General features: G+C 44.6%; 1 protein-coding gene across 1 annotated transcript in view; it reads right to left on the reverse strand.

Moving 5' to 3' along the window:
- Nucleotides 1-1,702: 1,702 nt before the first annotated feature.
- ALOX5 (arachidonate 5-lipoxygenase) overlaps nt 1,703-17,671 on the reverse strand; it is a 54,230-nt gene continuing 38,261 nt past the window's right edge. Inside the window, exons 6-14 of the mRNA XM_048858760.2 lie at nt 15,108-15,280; nt 14,080-14,226; nt 13,792-13,995; nt 13,355-13,441; nt 11,268-11,446; nt 9,205-9,326; nt 7,763-7,863; nt 4,378-4,548; nt 1,703-3,597 (exon numbers count right to left, since the gene is read on the reverse strand). Of these exons, the coding sequence (XP_048714717.1) occupies nt 3,418-3,597; nt 4,378-4,548; nt 7,763-7,863; nt 9,205-9,326; nt 11,268-11,446; nt 13,355-13,441; nt 13,792-13,995; nt 14,080-14,226; nt 15,108-15,280 (1,364 nt within the window). The 3' untranslated portion in view covers nt 1,703-3,417. The remainder of the gene's footprint in view (nt 3,598-4,377; nt 4,549-7,762; nt 7,864-9,204; nt 9,327-11,267; nt 11,447-13,354; nt 13,442-13,791; nt 13,996-14,079; nt 14,227-15,107; nt 15,281-17,671) is intronic.

Consider the following 17,671-nt stretch of genomic DNA (forward strand, 5'->3'; position numbering starts at 1 on the left):
TAATTTACCAAGGGTTGTGGTGGATTCTCCATCATTGGCAATTTACTAAATCAAGACTGGATGTTTTTCTAAAATATTTGCTCTAGGAATTAGTTCGGGGCAGTTCTCTGGCCCGTCTAATCCTGGATGATCACAGTGGTCCTTTCTGGCTTTGGAATCTATGAAGCTTCACCAGCCGCAGAGCTGATCATTGTACCTTGGCGTGAGAGCCCCCAACGGTCCCTTGGTTCTCTGTTCGCAGCGGCTCCTAGCACCTGTTGCTGGGTCCCTGGGCCTGACCCATCTCTGTAACGTCAGTTGAAAGGACCTGGATCAACTTGGTGAGCAGGAATCTAATAACCATCTTTGTAGGTCATTTGGTTGTTAGCATATGAAGAGAAAATGTAGGGCATTCACTCGCAAGTCAGTTTGCACCTGTGACATTCTCTCTGGTGCCAAGAGGGAGGATTGGGGGGAAAAGGTCAGGTTCTAGGTGTTTTGCCAGTGTGGACACACATCACACTCGTCATTTAAAAGGCTGGGGAGAAAGTCTCCACTGAACGGCATGGTTTATGCACTTTTACTTCACTGGTCTGAAACAAATGAGGCAGGAAACTTCTAGTTCACCTTCATGTAGCAAGCCCCCAACCAGTTCCAAACCACTGGACACAGGTGGAGGCCCATAAGCCTTTGGCTGAGAGAGAGAGAAGGTGCATCTGGGACTGAGGATCAGAACTGCTCTGAGCCAGTGGGTGAGGAGAATTCCTCCGGTCCACTGGCTGGAGGCACAAGTAGGCTGAACACTTGGAGCATGGTTCTCCATAGCAGCATATAGACGCTTATACTGACTTGCTTTCCAGTCCGTAAGGAAGGAACGGTCTCTTGTCCAGATGTGCTCCAGCATCAACCAGCTCCCTGGACTCTGGAATGGGAGGCGCATCAGGCAACCTTGGTTCTGCTGGGGTTGGATCAGACTGGCCATTATCAGTTCAGTGCCAGTGCTCTAGGTATACCTCTATTTTTATCCTCCCTCAAGTGCCAGTGACAGGGAACAGGAGTTGCAAGCGAATGACTGTCTCCTCTGCTTGTTTTTTAATTTTTGTAATTAAAGAAATACAATTTTTGACAGTGCAAATTAGTTTCATAATCAGAATGCATGCACCGACTATACCAGAGCGCGTAGTATCTGCAGTATTTCCTAGTGTAGCTTGGTTGTAGTTTGTTTTGTGCAACTTGCCCACAAAGACATCTGATCCCCTGATAAATACCCCCCGATTGCTAAACAAAGACATGGCTTTACTCCTGCAGTCATCACTTTTTAGGTACTGTGGTCAAAGAAAGGCACATCAACTTTAAATATACTATCGCCCAGCAGGAAGCGGTTTTATCGTCTGCATTTGCTGATATTATTTGGTGGGGGGAAAAACAATTTGTAGTGTAAGGTGCATGAAAGCTATTCGGCTTTCCCTTTCCACAAACCAAGGCGGGGAATATGCAACATAGTGGGATATAAAACATACATGTTTTAATGGCACCGTTTTCTAAAATTCATTGTTAACAGTGAAAATGACCATATTTCTTTAACTGCAGAAGCGTGACCGTCTCTAAATTGTGAGCTGTACTAATTCATAAAGTGCCTCTCCATCTGTTGGCTTTCGGTATATATGGATCCTCTGTAATAGTTGATCATGGTCGATATTGAGAAATAAAATATTCAGACCTATTTTCTTGTTCAATTTTATTCCATTAACAAAACAGACTTATCTATGGAGAATACATTCTGTAAGGGCACAAGGGTATATTTCAGGCAACAAAGTATGGGAGAAATAACCAAGAGTTTTATTAACAAAAGCACAAACCTTCCCTTTATGTTTCCCTAATCTCATTTCTACATTCATTATTACTGTGTTTAAAAAAAAGAGTGGACCAACTTCATTCATGGTGTAACACCAATGAGGTTACACCACAAATGAATTTAGCCTTTTGTATTGAGTTTCTTTATAACCAACGGTAATCTCCATTTTCCAAGAAGTAATTTGCCAGTGCCATGCAGTGGCAGCCAGGTCACATATTATTCAAGCCTAGTGACTTCAATGCAGAGCAAAGCGGAAATGTCAAACTGTGTTAGATGACACCAAATAGCCCTGACACAAACCAGTCCAGGGGCTTTTCACACACTAGTCCCACTCCAAGCTCTCAGACAGAAGTTGTTCTATTTATTGATTCGACACTGTGAAGATCAAGGTCAAGGTTTGGGGTTTTCAGCTAAAAGGACATGGAGGCAAAACACATATTGTTCCATGTCCCTGATCCTCCTAACACTTAGGTATCCTTATAAGTGCGTGATGGGGGAAGGGGAGGGGGCATTTCTGCAGTTTATATACATGCATACAGCCAGTGAAGCTGGTCTTAATTACTCAATGGTACTGACAAAAAATAGTTACTTAACGAAAGAGGCCTTCTGATAAAGATGGTGAACGGTGCTGATGGGGCAGACATTGAGAAGCTGATTTCAGAGGCGCTGGGGCCCTTCTATTCCCATACCAGCCCTCTTGATCTACCACCTCAGATTTTCATTTCTAAACACTGAGCCATATTGTACCTAAACTAAACAAAACAAAAAAAAGGAGAACCAAACCCTGAAAACGACCCACCTCAACCAGGAAACAAACTGAGCAAAAGCACTTCTCAGTCTGCATTTATTGCTTTGCTAGCAAAAAGTCTGTCCATACGCAACAATACAAAACATCTGTTGAAAGACACTGAAAAGAGAACTTTTAAAATTTCATGTAGAAAGACAACACCCTGATTCAAAAAAATTACTGAACCCTCCTTTCATATGAGGCCACACCACTTCATATGAAAGCACAGTGATATTTTCTGGCTTCTATTTCTGGTTCCAAATCAGGAAGTTTATGATTAAGATTAAAAAATACACTGCAAATTGGATTTAAAAGCCCAGTTTTAAAAAGTGAATTTGCTTTGTTTTGTTCCTGATGTCACCATCATTTATTAAAACAGAAAGAATTAAAATCTAATTTACTTGCTGCTCGTGATGATGTGTATTTTCACTGACCAAGCTGAGTGAAATGCGAGATATGAATAGACCAGTCAGTTTCTGTTTTCAGTCATTTTCTAGTCATCCGAACTTTCCTGATCTCCTGCACAATTTGGCTTGCAAACGCTGCCGGGTCTGAAGATTTGTAAAAGCCTATTTTTAAAAGACGAACTTCTAAACACATTTGAACTGATGTTTCCTGATAATAATTAACTTGCGAAATGATTAAAGTAATAACCAAACTTATTTTGTAACTCAAAAACCACTCAGGGTCCACTCTGAGTGAGGTCCGAGTTGCTTCTTGTTTTGCTGATGGGCCTGCTCACGGGTGACGTGTGTCATGGAGCTTTCCAAACCTTCAGCCTCTCATGGAGCTCTGCTCAGACAGCGACGCTGTTGGGGATGCGGTTTGGGGAAAGGTAATAGTAGGGTAGTTTTTTGTTCTTGTTCCGTTCAGTGATGACGCTGACGATCTCATCGAGGTCCTTGCAGAATTTCATCATGGCCTGCTTCACCGGCTTCTCTACAAAGTGCTCATCTGGGTACATACCCAGGAACAGCTAATCGTAGAAGACACAAAGAGATCACTCTTGGAGCAGGCTGGAGATAAACCCTGGAGCCCCAACTGTTCTGTCTAAACGTCCCATCCTGCAGTAATGCAACCCTCTCTCCTGGGACACATCAGCACAGCTGCTAGAGACTTTGGTCTGTTTGGATTCTAAAGAAAAGCCGCACAACGTACCCTTTTGCCATCATGCAGCTCCCTGCTTTGGGCAACTACTCCAGAGTGTCCCTAGGAGGCTTCCATTGTTTCACCCTTTGAGTTGAGGCTCTTACAGAAAGGTATCACTGTACATACCCTCACTCAACCCCCATCCCTTCAAAATGTGTTCTACAAACCTGCATGAATTTGGCCACACAGCCCCTTTGCAAGGTAGGTGAGTATCATTATCCCATTTACAGAGGAGGAAACAGGCAGTGAGAGGCAAAGTGATTTGCGCAGAGCCAGGAACAGAACCCAGATCTCCTGCTTCCCAGTTTATGTGGTTTTGCCATGACCCTCCTTCTGCCCTCTCCCAAAACTCTAGGTCACTGTACCCTCTTGGTTGGAGCCATGGTAGAGATACAGTAATTGGCAGTGCACAGCCCATTTGCCAGTGGGACCGGCAGGCGCGATGTCACTGCCCAAGTCGTTTGAAGGATTGAGGTCACAAAACAACCAGGTCTGTGGTTCTACAAGTAGTCAAATGAAGAATGTGAACCCCTTCCTTGCCTTGTGAGATGAGTGAACCCGGAGCAGTCACACTCCTGAGAGAGAACAGACAAAGTCTTGAACTTACTTCGTTCTCCTGGAACTGGCTTAAGGCCCAGACAGCTCCAAGATGCCAACAAGAGCGACCCCTGTCTGGCAAGCTCTCGACAATGTGCTCAATTGTGACTGTCCCCTTTTTTGTAGGGGGAGGCTGCCGCATGGTCGGAGGGGAGTTGGGAATCCAGGAACACCAGTCATACTGAGCAATGCAAAACAAAGCAAGAGAGTGCAATGAAAATCACAACCATCAGCATGTAGGAAAGTCACTAATACAGCATTATCGTAGCCACGTAGATCCCAGGATATTAGAGAGACAAGGCAGGTGAGGTCATATCTTTTTTTGGACTAACTTCCGTTGGCGAGAGAGACAAGCTCTCTTATACAGAGTTCTTCCTCAGGTCACCTGAAGAAGAAGAGTTCTGGGTAAGCTCGAAAGCTTGTCTCTTTGGCCAACAGAACTTGATCCAGGGAAAGATATTACCTCTTCTGCCTTTGTCTCTCTGATGTCCTGGGAGCACATTGTCAAAACCAAGGAAGATTTTGCTTCTTACTGTGAGTCTTTCCAGTCCCTCCAGAGCAGAGGTATACTGGCCTGGGATGTTCGGGATACTGAAAGCAATCTACTTTATACACTAAATTGATGCTATTTTTCCTGGCTGGGCACAATTTTTAATTAGGTTCTCCCAGGCCAAAATGGGTCTGCCTACATGAAGAAAACAGGGTGTGTGTGTGTGTGGTGGGGGGGATAGCAGTGGGGCTGGGGGTTAGAGTCAGGTGACTTGAAACACCCCGTCACCTAGTGTAGATGCAGTTTACCACATTTAAAATCATGTTAGCCTTGGCTGTAGCCTTGACTATCCCTCAAAGTTATAAAAGGACAAGGTAATAGGATTTTAAAAGGATTAAATTGTGTCTACACTAGGTATTAAGGGGCATTTTCAGTCATGTTGGTTAACCTGAATCAACTAACTGAGTTTAGGAAAGCACTTTTTTTGTAGTCCAGACAGACCCACTGGAAGACTATTCAAGTCTGGTAAGACACTTAATTTGTTCCACGTAGGTGATAAGGGGAGATTATTATACATTTTGTTTTCCAAAGCTGTTCAATATTGGAGAATAAAAGGGATTCTAAAGGTAGGCTGTTTTGTGGTGGGTATACTGCCAGCACAGGTCATGCTGGGATACCCGTTATCATGAAAGAATATATGAACATAGGAACAGCAATACTGGGTCAGACCAAAGGTCCATCTAGCCCAGTATCCTGTCTTCTGACAGTGGCCAATGCCAGGTGCCCCAGAGGGAATGAACAGAACAGGTAATCATCAAGTGATCCACCCGCTGTCGCCCATTCCCAGCTTCTGGCAAACAGAGGCTAGGGACACCATCCCCGCCCATCCTGCCTAATAGACATTGATGGACCTATCCTCCATGAATTCATCTAGTTATTTTTTGAACCCAGTTATAGTCTTGGCCTTCACAACATCCTCTGGCAAGGAGTTCCACAGGTTGACTGTGCGTGGTCTGAAAAAATACTTCCTTTTGTTTGTTTTAAACCTGCTGCCTATTAATTTCATTTGGTGACCCCTAGTTCTTGTGTTATGTGAAGGAGTAAATAACACTTCCTTATTTACTTTCTCCACACCAGTCATGATTTTATAGACCTCTACCATATCCCCCCTTAGTTGTCTCTTTTCCAAGCTGAAAAGTCCCAGTCTTATTAATCTCTCCTCATCTGGAAGTTGTTCTATGCCTCTAATAATTTTTATTGCCCTTTTCTGAACCTTTTCCAATTCCAATATATCTTTTTTGAGGTGGGGCGACCACATCTACATGCAGTATTCAAGCTATGGGCGTACCATGGATTTATATAGAGGCAATGTGATATTTTCTGTCTTATTATCTATACCTTTCACAATGATTCCCAACATTCTGTTCGCAATGTACCACGATGAGTCCCATCGTGGGACCTAAAAACAAGCAAGTGTCTCAGTAAACTTTAAAATGGCCTGAGATCCACTTCCTCATTGGTTGAGGTTATTGAACTTTTAAAAATTTTACCCAACGTGACCTAAAAGTCTAAGCCCCATTGACTTTCCATGAAAGTTAGCCTTCTAAATCCCTTCTGAAAATGGGACTTAGGCATGTTTGAAAATTTTACCCATAAATCTAAACACTGTAGCCAAAATGTTCAAATCTGGGACCCAAGTTAGGCACCAAAATCCATATTTAGGCATTGAAATAAGTGGCCTTCCAAAAGGCACGGTTCCCATGGACTTTGATGGCGTTTGCAGGTGGCTAGGCGGGTATTTTAGCATAGAAGGGCAACTGAGCATGTAACCATACATTTAAAAAAAAAGTTCCCAGTCCAAGCCACTGTGGCTACACATCCCAACTGATATGAGCACTATTCTTCTTGAAAAGAACGTGTGAACCCCAAGCAGGAAATGAAGGGGTTAATGAGGGCCCGAGAGGCCAATTAACCCACCTGGATGCATCTGGAGAGTGAGCCAGGCTTAATTAAAGGTGAATCTCAGCTGTGGAGGAGCTGGCTGGTTGCCTTAAAGACTGGCAGGCTGGGGTTGCTGCAGGGAGCAACTCTGCAGTCACTCTCTGGGACTAGAGAGTGGAGACAGTGGGAGGATCAAAGAGGAAGTCTGGGAGAGAGTTGGCCTTGGGACCCACTCCTGAGTAGAGAAGTCTGGCTAGAGGCCCACAGAGACATGGAGCAGCTGCTGGGGGTGGAGCAGGCTCCGATGGGGAGCCCTCATACTGGACTAGACTCCTGGAAGAGAGCTCTTTCAGGCGTTAGATTGAGAAATGAAAAAAGGCAAGTCTGAGGAAGGCAGAAGTTGGTTTTAAGATTCTGCTGTTGGTTTGGGATTATGTTGGGAGAGTCCAGTGAGTCCTGGCCCTGAGAGAAGGGTGAACCTAGGGATGCAGGGGGGAGAAGGCCTGGGAAAAGACCACAGCAGGAAGAAGCTCAGGAAGGAAGCTGGGGGTGGGTCTGAATAAACAGACCCTGCCTGCTCACCAGAGGGTCCCTGGGCTGGAACCCTCAGGAGAGGGAGAGCCTGGTGTCTCCTACCAGCCACTGGGGAAGGAGGCATGAAGCCCCCCCAGATATAAGGGGATAGGGACACTGGAAAGCCCTGAGCCACGGGTGTGCAAAGCCCAGAGGACCCAGCGTCGGGGCCAAAGACTGGACATAAGGAGACTGGACATTTGTTAGACTCCCTGGCAGGGAGGGGATTAAACATGACCTGGCCAGGGGGCTGAGTCGCGAGAGGAGGCAGGCCACTGTGGGACTGGGGCAATGGTCAACAGGAGACACCCCACGAGAAGAGAGCTGCTGCTCCACACCCAGCCATGAGGGTGGTGCTCCAGCAATGCGTCCAACTCTTCTACACCCGTACCTGACCAAAATTCACAGCTGCGTGCTGGGCTGACGCCGTGAATATCGCCACAGTGAGATATTCCGATAGCTTCTCGCGGGTCTTGATTGTCTTTGGAAATCCTAAAAGGCGGAGGAGAAGAAAGCTGGAATTAAGGTTTGGATCAGTTACGGCGCACCTGAGTTATTGGCCAGCGGTAGGTCAAACAGTGCACGGATTTCTGGTCCTGGCTTCTGCTACTGATCTGCCGGGTGGCCTTGGGGCCTCTCTGATCCTCAGCAACCCATCTGTAAAATGGTGGATACACTGGCCCACCTCACAGGGGGCTTTTAAGACTTCACTGATGTTTGTAAGGCCCTGTGAGATCCTCAGGTGAAAGGTTCTATATGAAGGCAAAGGGTGTTTTTATATTTAAAAACAATTCCACTCTATACCTTCCGACCAGGCCCCCAGCAGCTAAGGACATGAATGAGAGCGGAGAACTCTCAGCCATTCCCCTTTCACCTCAGTTCACAATTCAAGCTGAGCTATGTCTAAAAGGTCTGGCGAGTAAATGACCTAGGCAGCAAAGGGACAATGATGTGTGATTAGCCTGAAGGCAGCATTTAAGTGATGGTGGGAGGTGGCGAAATGACCATTCTAAACCTGCGTGGGAAACAAGGGGAGGAGGAACAGAAATATTCACATCAGACACCCTTAAGACTAGGTATAACCAAGTGGAGCTCCAAAGAGGTGATTGCAGAGAAAGCCACGCTTTTGTTAACCTATGGGAGGCAGCTGGCGGTAGAAAAGGGAGTAGAGGGGTCTCCTGTGCAGAATGCTCTTCCCGCCAGCACAGATTTCCCCACCCTTCCTTGAGGCCAGACTGTGGAGGGAGGGGGAAGGGGAATGCATATATAGGGTGGTGAGACCAGAGTCACATAATCTATGGGCAGATCCAATTCCAGCCAGCTACTTTCAAGAACGGGGAAGCAGAGAGAAGAGAAAGCGAAAGTGAATCCAGCTTTGAAAGCGTTGTGAGGGTTGCACACCTCCAAGTGTGGAATACCTTAATAGCAAGGCAGCGATGGCATGACACTGGGTCAATCTGAAGGGCAGGGAGATACAGGTATAGCCAGTGCCCTCCCTGCTTACAGCAGGGCTTGGACTAGATGAATCGAAGATGCTTTTCTATTTATTATTTGCATTGTCCTGAGGCCCCGACCATAATAAAGGCCCCATTGTGCACAAAACTATACCTGTCCCAAGAAACTTACAAACCAAACAGAAAGATGAAGCCCAGTTATCCCCAATGTACAGACAGGGAGCTGACAGACAGATTAGAACCCAGATCTCCTGAGTTCCAGCCCAGTGCCTTAACCACAAATCTGGGAGGGAGGGACTCCAAGGCTTTGGGGTGCGTCGCTTTGAGTGTTGGCTGGCACCATGGAAGTCTCAGCCCTGACCAGGCTGACACATCTCACCTGAAGACTTGTTACCGTTCATTCCATAGACGTAGACGTCTTTGACGAAGGCCTGGAGCTCGATGTCCTCACACACGACCTCATCGCTCTTGTAGTAGATGTCAATCACGTCCATCATGAAGCTTCAGCCACAGCAAGGGAACAAAGAGCAGAAGGGAAGCCCTGTCATTCCCTGGAGACCCTTTGCCGAGGCGTCTCAGAAAGCACATCAAACATTGCACTGGCAGGCGGGCACAGCCGCAATCTTCCAAACGTGCATTTGCTCCCAGGACAGGAGGCAGCAGAGGGTGCAGGGCTCCATGATCTCAGAGGGCCTCATTGATGGCAATGTGGCTTGGGTGGGGAGTCCCTCTAGCAGCTCCAAGTCATCTGCAGCTATGGCATTATCTCTGGCCTTTGCACATCTCCTTCAGCCTGCTCAGAATGACATCACTCCCTGATTCCCCCACCCCTGTTCTTTGACTCCCTCCATTCATTCTCTCTGGCCTCCTCAATCAAGTCTGCATTTCTTGCCTTCCCCTTTGAGGCTCTACTCCTGCCTAGATCTCTGATGACATTTCTTCACACTCCCTTCTGCCCAAATCTCCCTTTCTCTCCTTCTCCATCTTTACCCTCTTTTCCTGGAGCTCCTTCCTAACCCGGTGCACTAAGTGATCAGCCTCTCTCTATTCCAACACTTCCATTGAACTCCCTCCCTCTGCAAAGGCTGCTGACACAAAGTGCTCTTAAACAAAATCCTGCAACAGCCGGAGATAAAGCTCTCCAAATTCTGCACTTTGAGAGTAGAGAAACTGAACTACTCGTTAACGAAGGATGATTCACTGAGGACCAGATTCTGACACCCTCCCCCATGCCATTTAGCACCTGCAAGCACTCCCATTGGCTGCCATGGGGCTATCAATGGAGTAAAGTACTATTCAGTATTTGTAATGGCATATAAGCAAGATTAATCAGTAAAGGGGAGAAAAACACCACCCAGCGCATCAAGAAAATAACCGCATGAAAGTTGGGACTTCCTTGCCTTTCATATGGGATCTAACAGTGCCGGGATACTCAAGATAAACAGCTGCCAAACCAAGAGCTGAGCATGGGAGAGAAGAACGTGAACCGGAGTTTCCAAATATTATGACTATTAATAATGTGCACTAATGCTTTTCATATGAAAGAGTCCCAGCAATCAGTAAGATAAAGATCTTTACTGAATTCACTTGAAAAAGTCATGTGATCAGAGACGAAAGGGCTTTTTAAAAAAAAAAACCTAAAGGGGGAAAAACAAGAATTTTTGAAAAGCAGAACATGAGGGAGAACAGCCATATGAATCAGTCAGTTCTGCGAGTGTGATTCAAATGACTGTGTGAGAATGCAACTTTTTACGCAGTGCATCTGCCCTGCTGTGCGTGTACACAGTCCGAGCTGCTGGCAAAACTCAGGCCTTGTCCACACGAGAAAGTGGCACTGGTTTAACTTAAATTGCTTTTTAAACTAGTGCAAATCCTGGTGGGGATCTGCTTTCAGTTCAAGAGGGCTTTAATTCAGTTTAGCTGAAGCCTAGTTTGGTTTAAGCCAGAATAAGTCACTCTGAAACCAAAATAACGGCCTGTCCACATGTGAAATCACAACTCTCTAGTGTGAATGAGGCCTGTTGGCCCTGCAGAGCTAACAGCTCTGGGACAGGAAGACGAATTCATCCATCATTGACAGAACAGTTGATTATGTTCCATCTTGTGGACAAATTCCACCCTCGTTTAACCCCGTGCAATCCTACTGAAAAGCATGTGGCTGCACAGGTGTCTCTGGGGGCAGAATTTGGCCGGCAGAATCTCTGTCGCTGGTCAAGACACACAAGAAGGAAAGTACCTGGCATGACTCCCAGAGCCCAGGTTCAATTTGCAGGGCTGGCAACAAACTTCCCACCTCTCTCGTCTTCCCCCGCCCCCAACATTTTTACTTACAAGAAAAGACAGGCAGGTTTGATCCAAAGTGACAAATAAACTGGAACCCCAGGATGGAGTTTCTGCCCCTCCTTTTTAGAGCAGAAGTGTCACAGACACAGTGTCTCTTACCTCTTGATTGCCTCCCAGACTTTGATGCCATCATCCCGATAGTAGTAATATGGAATATCTTCCTTGCTGTCCATCCCTTTGGCTTTGATTTCCGTTGGGAAGCAGAGGGAACTGTAGGTAAGTTCTTTCATTGCTCGCTGGACCATCTGCACATGTCCACCTCCGCCAGTGGCATTCGCCTTCAGTGTAAAAAACGAGACGCAAGAGCATTAGGAGAACGTGGCTGCCCTTGCCAAGGCCTCACACGCTGTCTTGTCTGCCTCCCAGCAGCTGGTATGGGAGCAGGTCCGCACATTTTTCTGCAGGAGAAACTCAAACCTCCATGCGAATTACTATTGGCTTAGCCAGACTGAGTGAGACTGCACATTTGGGTTTGGCTGTTTCACACTCATTTAGCGGATAATCATTCATACCCAGGGTTTTTCCAGACTGGTTTTCTCCCACGTATAGCATCTCCTAATAATACCTTCCATTTATTGCCAAAGGATCCCAAAACACTTTACCACACATGCATACGCACACGCACCCCAGAATCACCTGGCCTGTCACTAGAACACAGTCACTTCTGGGGTGGAACATGCCAGCAGCTTAACCATGCACCACAATTGTACACAACAGTTTATGACAGGAGGCGAAGATGGATACAGCATCCAATTCGAGGGGCGGTAAGGGTGGCAGTATGTAATTACTCAAACTGGAATTTGGCCAAAACAACTGGATCACATCTTACGAAATGTGCTATGGGACCAAATCAGAAGTGGCCAAGGCTTCAGTTTACATCTCATGTGGAAGTATGGCATGCCCGTAACAAGCTGCATCATAACAGCATCAGATTAAATATTTCGAAAAAATGTTCTTCCCTCTAAGTTTCTCTCTGTCTAACATATGGCCCCACCACCTTCCTATCACTCATCTTATATTTACTGAATTCTAGCTGCTTTTTAACCTAATCATCTGCATCTGACCCCAAATGGAAACTGCTCTCAGTGGAGGCTCATTTATTGAAAGACAGCAAAATCATTATCTGCAAGCATCCCAAGTTGCAGTAATTCACACAACACTTATCTCATTTTCATTGGTTACCAGCTGGCCTCCTGCCTGCCTGATTCTCTGCCAATATAAGGCAGGGTTTTTCCTTCAGTGAGCAGTTACCTGTGAACTTCTGCGTGGAGTTGCCTGCAGTGCATACATGATGCGGTACCACAGACACGGTGCTGAGAAGTTCAGAGCAGATCCAGCCATGCTTAGCTAGTGAGATCTGAAACAACTGCAGTCCAAAGTGGAATGGCTGCAAGTTGATAGCAGCAGCAGTTCCAAAATTCATCATCACAAAGCCATGACTCTACTGTTTTTTGCAATTCAAGGAAATGGTGGTCAGGACTGACACAGGGGACTGGTGATCCATAGAAACCTATCTTGCTTTCAGCATCGCTTCTAGCAGGGTGTTTAGTGAGACCTGGTTTATCTCCTTGTCTTATCAGACCCTTACACTATTTTTCATAAACAAGCCAGTTTCCATGCAAATAATTAAACACTTCAAAAATGAAGTCTAAGAGCTACATTTAAATAACGTTAACTTTTGGGCACAAACAACACAGCAATGACATCTAGTATTCAACACACAAACACCATGAGTAAATATCTTCACAAGCGCCTAAAGTCCCATTTTCACTTCTGAAAATGGGCCATAGCCTCCTAAATCACTCAGGTGCTTTTGAAAATTTTACCCTACAGCCCTATAATGTACAAACATACCATGTGTTTGCCTCTATATCTATAAAATTATACACGTCTGCATATAATTTTGTGCATCTGTATATGCACACATGCACTTGCATATTATCTAAGCTCAGTTCACATAATCCAAACAGCCATTAGTGCCTATGATTACTACAGACCCCATTCAGTTTTGAATTGGTCAATTAAAGGTGAAAGGCAGTATCTTCATGTTGTCTCGTGCAACTTTTTGAATATCTAGCACAAGAAAAAAACCACAGCACAACAGGGAAGGGAGTAAGCCTTACAGTCAGAGGAAGGGTTGCAGGGAAGTAGACGGGGGAAGGAAAGCAGAAGCATGATTGTCTCACCTTGTCAAAGAGACCACATTCACAGATGAGCTGCTCTCGGGCTTTGGTGTTGATGGCTATTGTGAAGCGCACATGGGGTACCAGGAGCTGTGTAGGGAAAGAGAAATGAGAAAGGAGCACAGTTTGATTCACCCTTTATGATTTCATCTCATAGCAACTGTCTGACAAGTATAAAGACCTGAAATTCCAGACTTTGATGTGATGTCACCTTGGAGTACAACCAACCAACCAATCTATACAACTAATACAACTTTGTTTTCTCCTGGTTCTTCAAAATATTCAGCCCACAGAAAGGAGAAAAGTGCCCAGAAAGCTGCAAACCTTTGTAAGTTTTGAGCCACTGCTTCTCAGTCAGCCCTTGTTGAAACAGAGGGATCATCTCTCCGGCACATGCTCTCGCTAGAATCTATTATTATTCCTTGAAAGCAATTACCTACCTTGAAAAGGGGGTGCACAGCAGGCAGCTGCCGGAACATGGCTATACCAAACACTTCTGAAATTAAGTGTGTCCGCAGAAGATGGGTCACCGTCTGATGCATGTGGAAATCCGAAGAGCGAACCCAAATTTTGGCCAGTAACCAGTCGTATTTGTCATCTGACGGGAGGAAAATGGGATTGTCTGGTCCAGGAGTTTGATTGATCTGAAAGAGTTAAAAAATCATTTTTTCAAACACTGCCCATAACAATGCACAGTGCCCCATTAATAGCTCAGACAACAAACATACCTGGATAGCAATGGGAACTATCTTATTCTCCATGTTCTTATACAGTAAGCAGATGGGTGCAGACAGGTACTGTAATGTGCAAGGGTCTGTTTTGTTGGCATCAACACCATCCAGCAGTTCATAGTCCACTAGGAAAATGTTCCCTTGCTGCAGAAAGAGAAAAGGGGGCAATACATTTAAGCAGAGAGGGGGAAGGGGGCACAGGAACCGACTCACCAGACCAGAGCGTTCTGCCTCTGACAGTCTCAGATGCTTTGGAGAAGGTGCAAGGTACCCCATAGTGGACTATTACAGAATAATTTGCCCATGTGGAAAGTTTCTTCTAACCCCCATCAGGTCAGAGGTTGGTTTATGCCCTGTAATCATAGGCTGGCAGTTGGATCAGGTTAGCCCAAGCTGTGCTTCGTTTAACTTACCATTTAAAGACCTAACTTCTTTCTAGGAGGGCTGTTTGCTTTACTGACGTGCATCTTGCTGGGGCTCAACAGCTTTTTATCCAGCTTGGCTTTTCTTATGCACGAGATACGATGATCATTTGTAGAATACATTCGCCACATCTCTGTGGTACTTTACCGGGGTCAACTGGGTTGAGTCCGCACAGTCCAACATTCCCAGTTTGCTTTAGCAAAGAGTTATGCTCTTTTTAGGCATTTGCATTATGGTCACTTGGCACGTGCCATCACATCACACTGCCAGCCCAGGACAGATTATATACCAAGAGCAATGGCTTATCCCCACCCCCAGGTTTCTTTGCCATTGCGACTCCACTCTGCATGATGTAGGAGAGCAATTTCTCTAATAGGAATTGGACTAAAACTTGCCTACTCAATACTCAAACTGCAGGTGTTCGCCGAGGAAGTGAAAAAAGTGAGCAGAATTGCTCTAGTCTCAAAAGTTAGCTTTGCCATTACAAACCACATGAAAGAAGACAACTGAAACCATGCCAGGATAGCACAGTGATTGGAGTGTTGTTATAAATATGGAGAGACAAAGTGAAAGAACGAGTCAATGCTCATTCAATGCTGTACCTTTATTTCCTCTTCCAGAGTCAGGTTCCTTTCCAGACTGCATTCTACCATATCGGTGGTAACTGGAAGTTTTTTGGGTAGCTCTCTGCATCTTTTGATCATTACAGGATTGCATCCATTCAGGAACTGGTATCCAAACATAAAATCTTCCTGCCAGTGCTGCATCACGTATTCTGAAGGAGACACAAGATGACAGAACAAGGAGTAATGGTCTCAAGTTGCAGTGGGGGAGGTTTAGGTTGGATATTAGGAAAAACTTTTTCCCTAGGAGTGTGGTGAAGCACTGGAATGCGTTACCTAGGGAGGTGGTGGAATCTCCTTCCTTAGAAGTTTTTAAGGTCCTGCTTGACAAAGCCCTGGCTGGGATGATTTATTTGGGGATTGGTCCTGCTTTGAGCAGGGGTTTGGACTAGATGGCCTCTGAGGTCCCTTCCAACCCTGATATTCTATGATTCTATACAGCACCCATATCACTACCTGCTGATGGTTTTTGCATTATACTGTGCACAGACCCTCACTAAGTAAATGAGATATCCAGAAAAGGATTGTTTTTCATTATCTTTTGTGTCCTACATGTAATAGGGATTTATAACAGACACTCAAATTAAACTGCCCTTGTAGATAATAAAATATCTTCACTGTTCATTTTCTGTTCTAAGCTATTGCACATTGTGTCATTAAACAACCACTCTGTTCCCACCCACTTGTGGCTGCATTTCAGTAGGGAGTGAAGCAATTCTTGAACACAAAAAGTTTGCAAAGCATTTTGGAAACCTTTTGGTGCTGTAGAGATGTAAGATCATTAGGTATGGGAATGAATTGTAACCATACATAGAGATTCTGCATCCACTTGTACTAGATTAGGCAACATTACACTAACAAAATGCAAAATTCATTCAGCCTTTGTATTTTTTGCCATTCGATTACTTTTGTGTTGCCCTTGCTGTTTTCCACCATTATCTTGTGTTGTACATTTCATAATGCCATGCTGCCATTCCAGCCAATGAAACATGAGAAAGGAACACACAGTATTCAAATTTCAACATCAGGATACATCAAAAGAAAGTTCAGTTGATGCCTCATGGGGGGCGGGGGGAGATTTCCAGGATTTCTTATTTTCAACCAGACCAGACATTTTGATGATAGCTCCTTCTTGTCTACTCTAGCTTAAAGCAAGAAGACCACAGACATATGGAAACATAAAGATGAATGGATCTGAAAAGTAATATATTTCGAGACAGCAATTGCTTTCTACCAGAAGTAAAATATTGTGGATTGCTTCAAGATTATATTTCCATCATGTCTGCAAATTGCACCATGATTTTGTATCTATACTGGAAGTTGGGATGAGGTGGCAACATTTCTCATGTTTGGGACAGAAACCATGGGATTGCAAAGAACAGTAACTTGAACTCATCCTCATATTGGTCCCGATTCTGCAAACACTTACACATATGCTTAGCTTTAAGCAGGGGAATGGTCATATTAAGCATTAATCCTAATTAAATCAAAGTCAAGCACACACACAAATGTTTGTAGCATTGGAGAGCCTTATTAGGACAGAAAAGTTATTAGTTAATTTATATGGCTTTCATTTATAATAAAGTAAAGTACTTTAGGAAGCAATCTTATGACATGTAACAAAATATTGTAATCAGGTTGTAACAGCTCTGCATGCCCTTTGTGGCATTGTTTCTTGTATTCAAGGGATCAGAGGCATTACCCATATTTTTGTTAATTCCCTTTTTGTTCGACTAAACAGTTAATAGCTTCAGGGAATCTATGTATAAAATTCTTAACTAGCACCTGAGGAAGTTTAAAGGGACACCATCAATTTAAAAAACCCAAACATTTTTCTGTCTGAAAATTTTTTTACCTACTATTGTTTCAAGTAACAGTGGAGATTATTACAATTAACTGAAAGGGATCAGAGAAAATGTGTTTTATTTTGGTATCTGACAGCACTTGGTGTAGAGTCAGTTTCACTGTTTCCCTTTTGTGGTCAGGGAGGGCCGTTTCCCCTGTTTGTGTGGGTCTTTCACACAGCAACACAAAGAGAAAAACGTAAAACAAATGTGACTGTAAAACCCCAAACATTGGCAGGAGAACTTGGGAGTGGGTGTAATCATAGAAATATCAGACTGGGAGAGGCCTCAAGAGGTCCTAAAGTCCATCCCCCACACGTTAAGGCAGGACCAACACATGAAACTACTTGTGATTCATTTTTGGAAAATGACTAGATTCTGGGTAGCATTTTCACAAGTGTACTTAGGTTTCTATATCCCACTAATTTTCAGTAAGAATTAGGAGCCTAAATCACTTTTGAAAATGGGGCTTTGGTTCTCTGGCCTGGGCCAAGCAGGATTTCCATAACAGTCCCTTCTAGCCTTAAATTCGATGAATTTGAAGTGTAAAGTTTTCAGAAGTATCCAAAGGACAGCTTTACAAAGGTATCTAGGCATCTAAAGATGCAGACAGGTGCCTGATGGGATTTTCAAAAGCACTTGAACAGGTTACGTGCCTAACCCTCCTTGAAATCAATGGAAGTTGGGTGCCTGACCTGC

This window comes from Caretta caretta, chromosome 7, assembly GCF_965140235.1.
Source record: "Caretta caretta isolate rCarCar2 chromosome 7, rCarCar1.hap1, whole genome shotgun sequence".
Classification (NCBI taxonomy): domain Eukaryota; kingdom Metazoa; phylum Chordata; order Testudines; family Cheloniidae; genus Caretta; species Caretta caretta.